Source organism: Mesoplodon mirus, assembly GCF_964341445.2.
Source record: "Mesoplodon mirus genome assembly, chromosome: 18".
NCBI classification, from domain to species: domain Eukaryota; kingdom Metazoa; phylum Chordata; class Mammalia; order Artiodactyla; family Ziphiidae; genus Mesoplodon; species Mesoplodon mirus.
Window position 1 is genome coordinate 62,613,693 of NC_138994.1, and position 14,589 is coordinate 62,628,281.

At 37.6% G+C, this 14,589-nt stretch overlaps 1 protein-coding gene across 8 annotated transcripts in view; it reads left to right on the plus strand.

The window, feature by feature from the left end:
- The window catches only part of TRIM37 (tripartite motif containing 37), a 207,813-nt gene that overhangs the window by 63,759 nt on the left and 129,465 nt on the right, over positions 1-14,589 (plus strand). For all 8 annotated transcript variants that reach the window (XM_082603179.1, XM_082603181.1, XM_082603178.1 and 5 more), the window contains exons 16-17: positions 625-761; positions 5,557-5,642. In XM_082603179.1, coding sequence (XP_082459305.1) covers positions 625-761; positions 5,557-5,642 — 223 coding nt within the window. The remainder of the gene's footprint in view (positions 1-624; positions 762-5,556; positions 5,643-14,589) is intronic.

The window sequence follows — 14,589 nt, forward strand, 5'->3', positions numbered from 1 at the left end:
ATTTCAAGAAGTGGTTGTTATTGTTTAAGATCAGAGAGAGATGGAGAGATAAGCTTTTTTTGAGGCTTCAGGTATATGTTATAATGAAGGAGCCAGTGGGGAGAAAGATTGAAAATAAGGTCCAGGTATTAACAAAACCATTTATTTAAGGAGATAATAGAGGTTGGAATGGAGCACTCAGGTGAAGCAGTTAACCTTTGATAGAATGAGTTAAAGGTAGGGTGGAGTTTGCAGGTAGGGCAGCTGAAAGTTGTGGGCATTTATGCTTAATAGCCAATATGTTTTTCTGTGTAGATAGGTGACAGGGTTTTATAATCACGTTGAGGATAATAGAGGTTAGATAGGTCTCGAGGCGTGATGGTTTGAAATGTTACTTTGTGAGGAAGCTGATGTGGACTATATGAAGCATTTCCAGTCATATCGAAGGCCCAGCTGACACTGGCAGAAATAACTTATTAGTGGTACCAGGTAGTGTGGTTATGTGAGTTATCTCTACACGGGCAGCAGTCTAGGCACAGGAGCGGAGAATTCTGATGATTACCTTAGTCTTTGGTGCTGGTGCTTGGGCCATGGGCTGAGTGAAAACATTTGAGATAGAAGTCTTCTTTCTTTGCCTTAATCTAGCATGAGCTTTCAGATGGAGATCTGGATCTGGATCTTGTTGGTGAAGATGAAGTAAATCATCTCGATGGGAGCAGTTCTTCTGCCAGTTCCACAGCAACAAGTAACACGGAAGAAAATGACATTGATGAAGAAACCATGTGAGTGTTCACATTAACTACCACTATAAATCATCTAAGTGGTAATTATTAGAAGCATATTAATTAAGTTAGGCCTAAAAGTGTGGATATTAAGGATTTGTTTTTCTTGATCTACGGTATCTTATATAAATAAATAAAGGAACTTGAAGGGAAGAGTGAACTGATTTCCTCCCTGTCATCTCTGGGTTCCAAACTGAGTTTTAGTTTTTGCTTTAGCTTTTAATTTTGCAATTATTTCATATTAAAGAAAAGTTGCAAAAATATTAACAGAGAATTCCCGTATTTCCTTTGCCCAGATTAATTCCCCAAATTTAATATTTTGCTTTGTTATGTTTCTTTTCTCTCACTCTATATAATTTTTCTGTGAGACATTTGAGATTAAGTGAATATACTTCTCATTGTGTACTTCTAAAAACAAGTATGTTTCTTATGTAATTTCAGTACCATTATCAAAACCAGGAAGTTAACATTGATGTAATACTATAATCTATGACCTTACAGAAATTTTGACAGTGATGTCCTTTGGCCGGTTTAGGATCCAATTCAGGATCACATGTTGCTTTTTTTTTTTTTTTGGCGGTACGCGGGCCTCTCACTGTTGTGGCCTCTCCCGTTGCGGAGCACAGGCTCCGGACGCGCAGGCTCAGCGGCCATGGCTCACGGGCCCAGCCGCTCCGCGGCATGTGGGATCTTCCCGGACCGGGGCGCAAACCTGTGTCCCCTGCATCGGCAGACAGACTCTCAACCACTGCGCCACTAGGGAAGCCCCATATGTTGCTTTTTGTTAAGACTCTTTAATCTGCTTCAGTCTGGTTCATGTAGTCTTTTGTTTTGTTTTGTTTTTGTTTTTCATGACTTTGACACTTCAGAGAAATACAGGTGGTTATTTTGTAGGAAGTCCCTCAGTTTGGAGTAGTCTGATATTTCCTCATAATCAGATTGAGGTAATGCACTTTTGGCAGGAATAAGACAGAAGTGATGATGTAGCTTTTTCAGCGCATCAGTATGAGGGGACAGTGGAGGGCACATGTCTTCAATCTGTCCCATTATGGTTGATTGATTTAGAATACTTGGTTAAGGTGATGTCTGCCAGATCACTCTACTTTTCCCCTTTGTAATTAATAAGTATCACGTGGGGGCATATTTGGAGACTGTAAATATCTTATTCTTGTTGTACTTTAGTCCACTAATTTTGTCATTCATTGGTGATTCTTGCTTGAAAAAGATGACTGTGCTGATGGCTGAATGATGATTTGCTAATGCCATTATTCCTTCTACGTTTATTAATTGCAATTCTATTCTAAGGAAGAACGTTCCCCTCCGCCCCATTCATTAATTAACTAATTAATTTCATTAGTATAGACTCATGGAGTTTTGTATTTTTAAGTCATTTCATCCACTTACTGTCATAATTTATTGCTCAGATTATCCCGGATTTGGCCAGTGGCAGCCTTTTAAAAACTCTTGTGGCCTTTCTAGACGTCCTCATTATTTTATAAGCACTTTCTTATTTTCTGGCACTACAAGACATTCCAGGTTCATCTTATACTTTCTCTGTCCCCGCCCTGGCACCAGCCATTTCACAAGAGTAAGGTGAGAGTTTTAAACCCCCTATTTGACCTCACCCCCCATTTCCACAACTTAACTCCTCAAAATAGACCTTTTTCACTTAATGTTCCCTCTTTAGCATACGTGGCAAATTGCCTAAAAGGGTTAGTTAAAATGTGAAGCCTTTAAGTCACCAAATCAGGAATCATTATTAGTGATATTTTTAAATATATAGAATAGAACTGATTAATTTGAATTAACATGGAAAATTCTTTTGATGATTCTATAAATTGGAATCCACCTTGATAATAGCTTAAATATATGGTTCTATCTGAATTAATTCCTTTGACTGTTAGGTCTCTTGACTTTTTTCAAGGTAGTTTTGAGGGCAGTTGGATTTTATGTAAAATTGGATTCACAGCATCTCATTAGATTGACTTTTTAATGCTTTTTCTACTAGAAGGTGTTTGATTATGTTCCCTTTATATACATACATCTACAATATCTTGATCCAAACTGTTTTATATAATTCATAGAAACAGCACAGTTAATCTTGAGCTAATTTGAGCATCTAGGGAATCATAAATTGTTAGCTCTTACAAATTAAGGTCAGTTCCTTGTATAGATGGGGAAATAGATACACAGTTGATTTGGATAATGGTTATTATAAACAGCTTTTAGTTAGGTAGACACATTTATCAAGTAGGCCTTTCTTCTCTTCCTCCACCTCAGTCTTTCTGTGATAGTATTATATATTTTCCTCCTGCTGTTTTTTTCTTTTTATTTTAAGGTAATTGTAAATTCACTTGCAGTTGGAGGAAATAATACAAGATCCCATATACCCTTTGCCCAGTTTTCCCCAGTAAAATTTGGATACATGCTTTGCAAATACTTTCTCCCACTCAGTAGCTTGTCTTCTCCCGCTCTGTAGCTTGTCTTTTCATGTTCTTAACAGGGTCTTTTGCCAATCAGAAGTTTTTAATCTTTCAACAGTGTTTTGTAATTTTCAGAGTATATGTTTTACACATCTTTTGTTTAATTCATTCCTAAGTATCTTATTCTTTTTTATGCTATTGTAAATGCAATTGACTTTTCTTTTTAAATTTCCTTTGTGGATTGTTCTTTTGCAAGTACATGAAAATCCAGTTGATTTTTGTATCTTGCAACATTGCTAACTCGTTTATTAGTTCTAATAGTTTTTTAATGGATTCTTCAGGTTTTTCTATATACAGTATTACATCTGTAAATAGATTTAGTTTTACTTCTTTTTTTCCAATTTGGGTGCCTTTTATCTCTTTTTCTGGCCTAAGTTCACTGCATAGAATGTTGAATAGAATTGGTGGTAGTGGACATTCTTTTTTTTTTTTTTTTAATAGATTTATTTATTTATTTTGGCCGCATCGGGTCTTTGTTGCTGCACGTGGGCTTTCTCTAGTTGCGGTGAGCGGCGCTCTTCGTTGTGGTGCACGGGCTTCTCATTGCAGAGGCTTCTCTTGTTGCAGAGCACGGTCTTTAGGCGCGCGGGCTTTAGTAGTTGTGGTACGCAGGCTCAGTAGTTGTGGTTTTGGCTCGTGGGCTCTAGAGTGCAGGCTCAGGAGTTGTGGCACAGGGGCTTAGTTGCTCCATGGCATGTGGGATCTTCCCAGACCAGGGATTGAACCCGTGTCCCCTCCATTGGCAGTCCACCACTGCAAGGAGTGGACATTCTTTCTTGTCTTGTTCCTGATACTAGAGGGAAAGTGTTCAGTCTTTCACCATTAAGTGTTATGTTAGCTGTGGGTTTTCCATAGATGCTCTTCTAGTCCTGGTTTATTATGTTTTTATTATGAAAGGGTATTGGATTTTGTCATATTCTCCTTCTGCATCTATTCAGATGATCATGTAGTTTTTTTTTTTTTTATTCTGTTGATATGGTGTTTTACATTAGTTGATTTTCAGATTCTAAACCAACTTTGTATTCCTTGGTTAAATTCTATTCTGCCTTGGTGTGTAATTCGTCTTATGTTTTGCTGGATTCTATTTGAGGGTATTTTTTTATGTTCTTAATAGTGTTATACCTTTCTCTGTGGCTCTGTGTTTAGAGCCTGCTTCCTCCTGCAGGCAAAATCTCTGAGCCAGAGCTCTGAAGCTGGAGTGAGCACAAAGGTGTGCTTATTTCTCCCACTTTAGAAGCTGACCCATCGGGGATGGGCAAGTTGGGGGCTGTAGCCTCAGATCTTTTCAGTTTGTCTTCTCAGGCCTGGGACTTCTGCTTTATGAGTGAATTGGGGCAATGGGGATCTGGGCCCCAGTTAGCTCAGCATGCTGCATCCAAGGTAGAGCCTTGGGTCTGGGTAAAAGAAGGGAATCCCTGCCTCTTGGCCACATACACCTGACTTTAGCCTCAGCCACAGGTAGCTGGGAACAGGATGAGAAATGCTGATGTCTTGCTCCTCCTGGGAATATAGCCCTCCTATTGGGGAGCTGTGGGAAATGGGAGCCCTATGTTCTTGGCTGCACCAGTCTGAAGTGGAATTTCTGTATCACTGAATGGGGGTGGGGAGTGGTCTTGGTTCAAGTACCACAGACTCACTGTTGTTACCAAATTTTAGTACATTTTTTGGAGATGTTTTCATTTGCTAGATGCTCTTAGAACCATTTCCAGAGTCTCTAAAGGGTCGCTTTAAAAAATAATTTTCACCAGTATCACTGGAAAGCAGATCAGTAGAGCTACTCATGCTGTGGGTCCGGGAACTGATTTTAAGACTTCTTTAAATACTCAAAACTGGCACTGATTAGCGCTGCTCCACATAGTACTTTGTCATTTAAAATAAGGTGATTGGGTTTTGATAGACAACACCCTCTTTTCTGAAATAGTATTTTAAGAAAAGAGTGTTTAGTCACATACAGTAATTTAAACATCTTTCTTAACCTTAAAGTGTACTGTGTTAAGCCTAATTTACTACCACTAGGTTACAGATTCTTTGAAGCTATAATCTCTTCTGCTTACAATGGTTTTCAGATTTTCTATTTTAAAAATTAAATGTTGCCAACCTATCTTGGTATTTTAAAAAGGTAGATTGAACATTAATAATACTGCCCATACATGTGATAATGACAAAAGTCTTTTCCCTCAATTTTGTATTGAGAACTATTCTATTACTTCACAGGAGAAAGCTATACACAATTGTTATGAAGTTCACTGAGGTGTGACACGTAATGTTAATTGTACTTACTGTGTGGAATGATGAACTTTGTGTATTCTTAGGTCTGGAGAAAATGATGTGGAATACAACACCATGGAATTGGAAGAGGGGGAACTCCTGGAAGATGCAGCTGCATCAGGACCTCCAGGTACTGAGGCCAGGCCCCACACGCTGTCGGCCTTCTCTGTGCTCTTCTCTGAACGTCTCATATGTTGAGATGTGGCAGCCATAGCTCTACATGGTTCATGGTGTTAGAAGGGCTATATTTTATGTATGGATTTTAGAGTGAATTACTAGTAGTATTTAAAACAGTCATAATATCTAAAATTTGATGTGTTCTATGTTCCAGGCACTGTGCATAAGCACTTTATGTGTACCTTATCTCATTTGCCTATAAAATTCTTGGAGATAGGTTTTAATATTATCTTCTTTTTATAGCTGTAGAAACTGATGTGTAAAGGAATTAAGCAACTTGCTGTCTTTTCACAATTAAGTAAATGAAAGAGAGGAATTCGAGTTTTCAGTTTATTTGAATCCAAAGCTCATCATCTTATCTACTTTTATATACTTAACTGTCTTCTTACGATACATAAGTCTTATTTGTATATCTATCTCAATTATAAGAATAATCTGAATAGAATTGTTGAATCTTTGACTTACAAAGGACCTTTTAAGAACTCATTTTATATGTGGAAAGAACTCAGAGATTTAGTTGCTTAGATCACATAGGTAGTTGTTGGTATAGCCAGACTAGAACCTCACATCGTCTTCGTGGACCCAGTTTTTTGCCAAGGTACACTGCTCCTCCTAGGATAACCTTACTTAAATAGTAGGTGTTTCTTTTGTGTTCTTGGACCTATTTAATTAAGCACGGGAATCTTGGCTAGAACAATTAACAGCTAGTTTGTACTGCTTCTACTTTACCGGTGCTGTGTTGGGTCTTAGTTTCTGCGTCAGTCTTAGCTGCGGCCGGATCTTTTGTTGCAGCTCACAGGCTCAGTAGTTGTGGTATGTGGGTTTCTCTCTAGTTGTGGCATGCAGGCTCCAGAGTGCGTGGGTTTTGTTGCCCCGTGGCATGTGGGATCTTAGTTCCCCCAACCAGGGATCGAACCTGTGTCCCCTGCATTGGAAGGTGGATTCTTTACCACTGGACCACCAGGGAAGTCCCCCATACTGTTTGGATGACTGTAGCTTTGTAGTGTAGTTTGAAATCAGGGAGTATGATACCTCCAGCTATGTTCTTTCTCAAGATTGCTTTGGCTCTTCAGGGTCTTTTGTGTTTCCATACAAATATTAGGATTCTTTGTTCTAGTTCTGTGAAAAATGCTGTTGGTGTTTGAATCTGTAGATTGCCTTGGGTAGTATGGTCATTTTAACAATATTAATTCTTCCTGTCTATGAGCACAGTGTATCTTTCCATTTGTGTTTTCTTCAGTTTCTTTCACCAGTGTCTTAACAGTTTTCAGAGTGCAACTCTTTTATCTCCTTGGTTAGATTTATTCCTAGGTATTTTTTTTCTTCTTAATGAAATTGTAAATGAGATTATTTTCTAATTTCTCCTTCCGATAGTTTGTTACTAGAGTATAGATATGCAACAGATTTTTGTTTTGTATTAATTTTGTATCCTGAAATTTTACTGAATTTGTTGAAGAGTTCTAGTAGTTTTTTGGTGGTATCTTTAGTGTTTTCTATGTATAGTATCATGTCGTCTGCAAACAGTGACAGTTTTACTTCTTCCTTTCCAATTTGGATTTAAAAAAAATTTTTCTTCCTGTCTAATTGCTGTGGCTAGGATTTCCAGTATTATGTTGAATAAAAGTGGTGAGAGTGGACGTCCTTGTCTTGTTCCTGATCACAGAGGAAATGCTTTCATCTTTTCACTGTTGAGTATGATGTGAGCTGTGAGCTTGTTATATATGGTTGTTATTATGTTGGGATATGTTCCCTTTATACCCACTTTGTTTATAGTTTCTATCATAAATCGATGTTGAATTTTGTCATAAGCTTTTCTTGCATTTATTCAGATGAGCAGTTTTTATTCTGTAATTTGTTAATGTGGTGTATCACATTGATTGAGCCATCCTTGCACCCCTGGGATAAATCCAACTTGATCACAGTGTCTGATCTTCTTAATGTTTTGTTGAATTTTGTTTGCTAAAGCTTTGTTGAGTGTTTTGGTTACTACGTTCATCATTGATATTGGTCTGTAATTTTCTTTTCTGGTGGTGTCTTTGGTTTTGGTATCAGAGTGGTGCTGGCCTCATATAATGAGTTTGGAAGCATTACTTCCTCTTCAATTTTTTGGAATATTTTGAAAAGAATAGGTGTTAACTCTTCTTTAAATGTTTAGTAGAATTCACCTGTGAAACCATATGGTATTAGACTTTTGTTTGTTGGGAGTTAAGTTTTTATTACTGATTCAGTTGAAATTTTATTACTGGTAATCGGTCTGTTCCTAATTTTCTATTTCTTCCTGATTCAGTCTTGGGAGACTGTACATTTCTAGTAATAATCCATTTCTTCTAGGTTGTCCATTTTATTGGCATATAATTGTCTGTAGTAATCTCTTATGATCTGATGTGTCTCTTTGTATTTCTGTTGTGTCAGTTGTAACTATTTCTTTCCTTCTACTAACTTTGGGTTTTGTTTTTTCTTTTTTTTTTCCCCTAGTTCCTTTAGGTGTAATGTTATGTTGTTTATTTGAGACTTTTCTTACTTCCTGAGGTAGGCTTGTATTGCTGTAAACTTTTCTCTTAGTATTTCTTTTGCTGTGTTCCATAGATTTTTGGATCATTGTGTTTCTGTTTTCATTTGTCTCCAGGTATTTTTTAAATTTCCTCTTAGATTTCTTCAATTGTTCGGTAGCATATTGTTTAGCCTCCACGTGTTTGTGTTGTTTGCAGTTTTTTTCTTGTAGTTGATTTCTAGTCTCTTAGTGTTGTGGTCAGAAAAGATGCTTGTTATGATTTCATTCTTAAATTTCCTGAGACTTGTTTTGTGGCCTAGCATGTGATCTGTCCTGGAGAATAATGTTCCCTGTGCACTTGAAAAGAATGTGAACTCTGCTGCTTTTGGGTAGGATATTCTGTATATAGAGATCTATATCTATATATGTCTATTAAGTCCATCTAATAGATGGACTAATGTGTCATTTAAGACCAGTGGTCTAATGCATCATTTAATGCCAGTGTTTCCTTATTGATTTTCTGTCTGTATGATCTATCCATTGATGTAAATGGGGTGTTAAAGTCTCCTACTATTATTGTGTTACTGTCTATTTCTCCCTTTATGTCTATTAACATTTGCTTTATGTGTTTAGGTGCTCCTACGTTGGGTACATATTTATTTACAATTGTTATATCTTCTTGTTGGATTGAGCCCCTTATCATTACATATTGACCTTCTTTGTCTTTGTTATGGACTTTGTTTTAAGTCTGTTTTGTCTGATGTTAATATTGCTACCCTAGGTTTCTTTTCATTTCCGTTTCCATGGAATACCTTTTTCTATACTGTCACTTTCAGTCTGTGGGTGTTTTTAGATCTGAAATGAGTCTTGTAGCCACATATATATGGGTCTTGTTTTTGTATCCCCTGGACCACTCTGTGTCTTTTGATTGGTAGGTTTAGTCCATTTATGTTTAAAGTAACTATTGATAGGTATGTACTTATTGCCTCTTTGTTAATAGTTTTCTGTTTCTGTATTTCTTTTTTGTTCCATTCCTCTTTTTGCTCTCTTCCCTTATGATTTGATGACTATCTTTAGTGTTTGTTTGTATTTCTTTCTCTTTTTTGTGTGTGTATCTATGGCTTTTTACTTTGTGGTTACCGTGAAGTAACACACACACACATACAGACAGACACATGATTATTTTAAATTGCTGATTTCTTAAGTTTGAACACATTCTAACAACCCTGAATTTTTATTCCCCTCCCTACCCCCACTCCATGTTTAATGTTTTTATGTTATATTTTACCTCTTTTGTTTTGTGTACCTCTTAACTGCTTATTGTGGACATAATAAGCTTTTATCCTTCGTACTTGCCTTATAAGTGTTTGATCTACTACAATTAAGATGTTAAGTTGTCCATTAAACAGATCTTTCTTATACAGAAGCGTAGGTATATAGTAAAATAGTATTTACTAAATTTAATTTTTTAGACAGTATTAAATAATGATATAGCTTAAAACAGATATTTAGTGACTCAGGTGGCCTCATTCCCATAAGAATTACTTTTAGTTTATTCAGTTATTTTCTTTTAGTTGCAAGAGAATTTAGGCTTAGTAATATGTGCTGAAAAGGGTTTTAAATATTTTTCTAATGTAGAACATTAGCTAGCTGAATCAGCTGAGTATGAAAAATCTATTCTGTCGATATAATTGCCTGCCATGTGTAACTTATGAAACACTGCAATAATACTTCTAATTTGAGAACTAAAAAGTTTTGCCAGTATAATACATTTGTAAAACAAATTGACGTTGTATAAAGTCATTACTCAAAACATCTGTTCTATATTTCAGGTTAAAGATTTTTAAGGTTACTTGTTCCACAAATGTTTAATGAATACCCACTAGGCATCAGCCGTTGTGTTGTTCATTGGGTTTATAAAAGGAATGAGCATCACTTTTGCAGCACTAGTCCTTGTAAAACTTTGTGGTTATGAATATAGATACAGGGTGACACCAAAAATGGAAAGAACAGCTAATTGGAAATGGGTGAAAAAAGGTTTCAGAGAGAGAGAGTGATGCTTGATCTTGCTCTTTAAAAATGAGCTCAGTTCATTAGACAAACAGGGAAATAATGAGAATAAAGAGCAAAGGCATTCTAGGCAGAAGTCACAGCATCGTCCTTTTTGGGAACTTCAAGTATTTAAGAGTTTAGTTTATATGGGGGCAAGCCAGTGTGAGATTGGTAAGCAGGAACATGATTAGGTAATGGAAAGTCGTATTTGCCAGACTAAGGAGTTTGGGCTTTAAAGGTCTTTTTTTTTTTTTTTTAATAAATAAATAAATGTGCATTGGGTCTTCGTTGCTGTGCTCGGGCTTTTCTCTAGTTGCGGAGAGCAGGGGCTACTCTTTGTTGCGGTGTGCGGGCTTCTCATTGCGGTGGCTTCTCTTGTTGTGGAGCACAGACTCTAGGCACATGGGCTTCAGTAGTTGTGGCACGCAGGCTCAGTAGTTGTGGCACACGGGCTTAGTTGCTCCGTGGCATGTGGGATCTTCCCGGGCCAGGGCTCAAACCCGTGTCCCCTGCATTGGCAGGTGGATTCTTAACCACTGCAACACCAGGGAAGTCCCCACTAAAGGTCTTTAAAAGCGAATGTGATCAGATTTGTCTTTATAGTGGAAAATGGATGAGATAAAATTAGTTAGAAAACTACCGTGGGAATTCCCTGAGAGTCCAGTGGTTAGGACTCCATGCTTTCACTGCTGAGGGCACAGGTTCAGTCCCTGGTTGGGGAATTAAGATCCTATAAGCTGTGTGGCAGGGCCAAAAAAAAGAAAGAAAGAAAGAAAAAAAAAACTACCTCAATATTCCAGGAGAGAAATTTTCAGGGCCTAAAATAAGGTAACAGCAGACAAGGTAAAGAAGAAACCTTTTGAGAGATGTTAAATAGTATCTGCACAACTTGGGAGTGTCTTACTGGATTGGTTGGAGTTGGTGGAGATGTGGGGATGATCCTTAACGTTTCTAGGTTAGCCTGTGCTCATTACATAAGTGAATGAGTCCAGGAGCAGAAGATAGTATATTCCGTTTGATCCATGTTGGTCTTGAGAGGCCTATGGGACCACCACGTATTGATCTCCAGACCCATATAACTGGCTGCTTACAAGACCACAGGTGTGCAGTCTGGTCTATTAATGTATATTGCATTTTTAAAGTAAGTATCATAATTTTTATTCATTAGAATAAATGAATTAATTAAAAATATTATTCAAAAGTTTTATCCATAATATATAAAGAACTTTTACAAATCAATAAGAAAAAGATAAGACAACCTCTTAGTAAAAAAGACAAAAGACAAGAATAGACACTTCGCAAAGGAGGCTGTCTAGATGACCAGTACACATTTTTAAAGGTGCTCAGCCTCTTTTGTCAGAGAAACACAAATTGTGATGTGTCCCAGTGTGGATCTCTTGAGTTTACCCTACATGAAGTTTGTTGAGTTTTTGGATGTTTAGATTAATAGATTTCATTATATGTGGGAAATTTTTATCCATTTTTCTTCAAATAATATTCTTTCTCCTCCTCTCTAACTCCCATTATGTGTATGTTGGTACACTTGATGGGGTTCCACAGGTCTCTGAGATTCTGTTCATTCTCTTTTTCAGGAAATGCCAGATAAAGTCCACATTATGATACCATTGCATACCCACTGTAATGGCTAATACATTTTAAACTGGCAATATTAAATATTGAAAGCATTTGGAGAGATGGAAGCTCTCGTAACCTCCTGGTAGGAATGAAAATTGATACCACTCTTTTGGAAAACTGCTGGGCAATATGGGCTGAAGCTGAACAAACACATCCTATGGCTTTCCCAGTTCCAACAGAGTGGGAGGTGGTGTTTGCCAGTCGAATTTTACAAGATAATTTAGAGCAGCATTGTTCTTTTTCAGGTGGTTTTGTTTTCTTGTGTTTTTAATTAAAAAAATATAAATGTAATTTATAACAAAGTAAAGGATGTGAAAAACTGGAGAAGACTAGAAAGGTAGTTTGGGTCTAGACTGTGTAGAACCTTGAATGTCATGCTAATGCATACAGGCACAGAGCTTAGATAGATCAATGTAATATTTTAGCAGGGTTAATCTGGCTTGGCTTAGGAGGAGAGGATCCATTTTCTTTTTTATGAGGTGGTGTTGTTTTTTTTTTTTTTTCTGAGTGAAGTTCAAGAGTAGTTATCTGCTTGTAAGTTCAGTAGCTTTATTCCTAGTAGCCAAAAGCTAAAAGCAACCCAAATTCTTTCCTAATAGTAATAAGGAAAGAAACTGTATATATTCACATTTTGGAGCCCTGCACAGAAATAATGAAAATGAATAAACTGCTATATATAGCAATATAGATGAATCTCATGTTGAGCAAAGAAGCAGGATATGAGTACAACTCTATCATAACATTTATGTAAAGTTCAAAAACAGGCAAAACTAATCTATGGTGTTTAACTCTGGATGGAAGTTACCTTTGAGGAGGAAGGTTAGTGAGCAATTTTAGGAGGCATGGAGGAATTTTGGGGTGCCATTAATTTGTGACCATACACTAGGCTGTATACTTATGTATGAGACACACACACACACACACACACACACACACACAATGATGGCAGTGTTAGCTTTGAGATAGGGAAACTGAAATAGATGCTAAAATCTTTGATGCCCGTGGATGAATGTGATAGTGAGTAGAAAGGATGGGAACATGGGAGGGAGGGAGTAACTGAAGGGCGTGAACCACAAAGGAAAGGAGTTTTTGTTCATTGGTGAGAGTAGTGGCCTGGAAGAGTGGTTAGAAACAGAAGACTGTTAATGCTCCTTTCTGTACTGGGGGTCCATTTAACATGGGAGAATGAGCAACTTTCGTTTTTAAAGAAGAGCTAGATATCCGGGTGGTAGATACCATACTCTGGGCTACTGAGTTTATTTACTAAACAATCAGAACCACCTGAGTAGCTTTTTGGAAAAAGGTCCTGGATCCCACTCTAATATTCTCGTTCAGTACCTCTGGAGTAGGGCCAAGAATTTTAAAAATTCCTCCAACTGACTGATATGCAGCCTGATTCGGGAACTCTCTAGTAAAGGAAAAGGGCTAAGAAACAGTTTCGAGGTGGAGGGGTATAGTTTTCTGCCTTTTAAAATAGGAGTTGCAGTGGGTACAGAGGCTGAAAGAAAAATTGGCAATGGGATAATCCTTAGAAGAGGAAGAGGATGGGGACTTCCCTGGTGGCACAGTGGTTAAGAATCCGCCTGCCAGTGTAGGGGACATGGGTTCGAGCCCTGGTCCAGGAAGATCCCACATGCCGTGGAGCTACTGAGCCTGTGCTCTAGAGCCCGCGAGCCACAACTACTGAAGCCCGCGTGCCCAGAGCCTGTGCTCTGCCACAGGAGAAGGCACTGCAATGAGAAGTCCACGCACTGCCACGAAGAGAAGACCCCGCTCGCCACAACTAGAGAAAGCCTGCGCATGGCAACGAGGACCCAATGCAGCCAAAAATAAATAAGTAAAATTAATTAATTAAAAAAAAAAGAAGAGGATGAAGAAGTAGGGGAAGGTAAGGACATAAGAATGTGAACATAGATGAAAAACATATAAGTAAATAACTGACCTGAAGCTTCTGAATAACTAAACTTTTCTCCTAAGTTTTTCTTTTTTTTTTTTCCCCCAGATCTCTTTGGACACACTCATGAATAGTCAGATCCTGATTATTTCATGCTATTTTTATATTATCTACTTTAAGACTTTGCTGCATGTAACATTATTTAATGTTGTGTTTCTTTAGAATATATTTAAATAGCTTTATTTAAGGAGGTCAGTTTTAACCAACATTTCCATACCTAATACTTGTTAGGCATTGTACTAGGCGCTAGAGAGAAGTCAGATGGTTTCCTTGGCTTAAGGAGCTTATTATCAATACAGGTAATATAGAGATGATGTTATTTTCAGATGTCTATATTATGCATCAGTCATTAACAAGGTAAGTCTGAAATCTTCAAACTGTACTTCAGTATTTAATCAAACTAGAAAAAATGTCTGCCAAACCGTCATGACCTGAGCATTTTGCTGTCCAGAGACCTGGAGAAGACTTCTGCTATTTTGGTGTCTAGTTCCTTGGGACCTGTTATACCAGGGAGCTTGATTTTGATCCAAGACCACTGGGTTATGCGATATATTCTCCTTTTCCTTACCCTCATACCCCTAACCATATATACTGTACACACTGTCACCGTTTTATGTCTAGGGTTCGGGATGGAGTTGAGGATTATGCCTGAACTTTGAGTAGTAACGAGGCCAGTTATCAGCTACTGTTATTTGTACACCTCTCTGGGCAATATGGTTTCTTTTCTGTGCTTCTTATCATGAACACCAACTCCTAAAAGGTCCATAG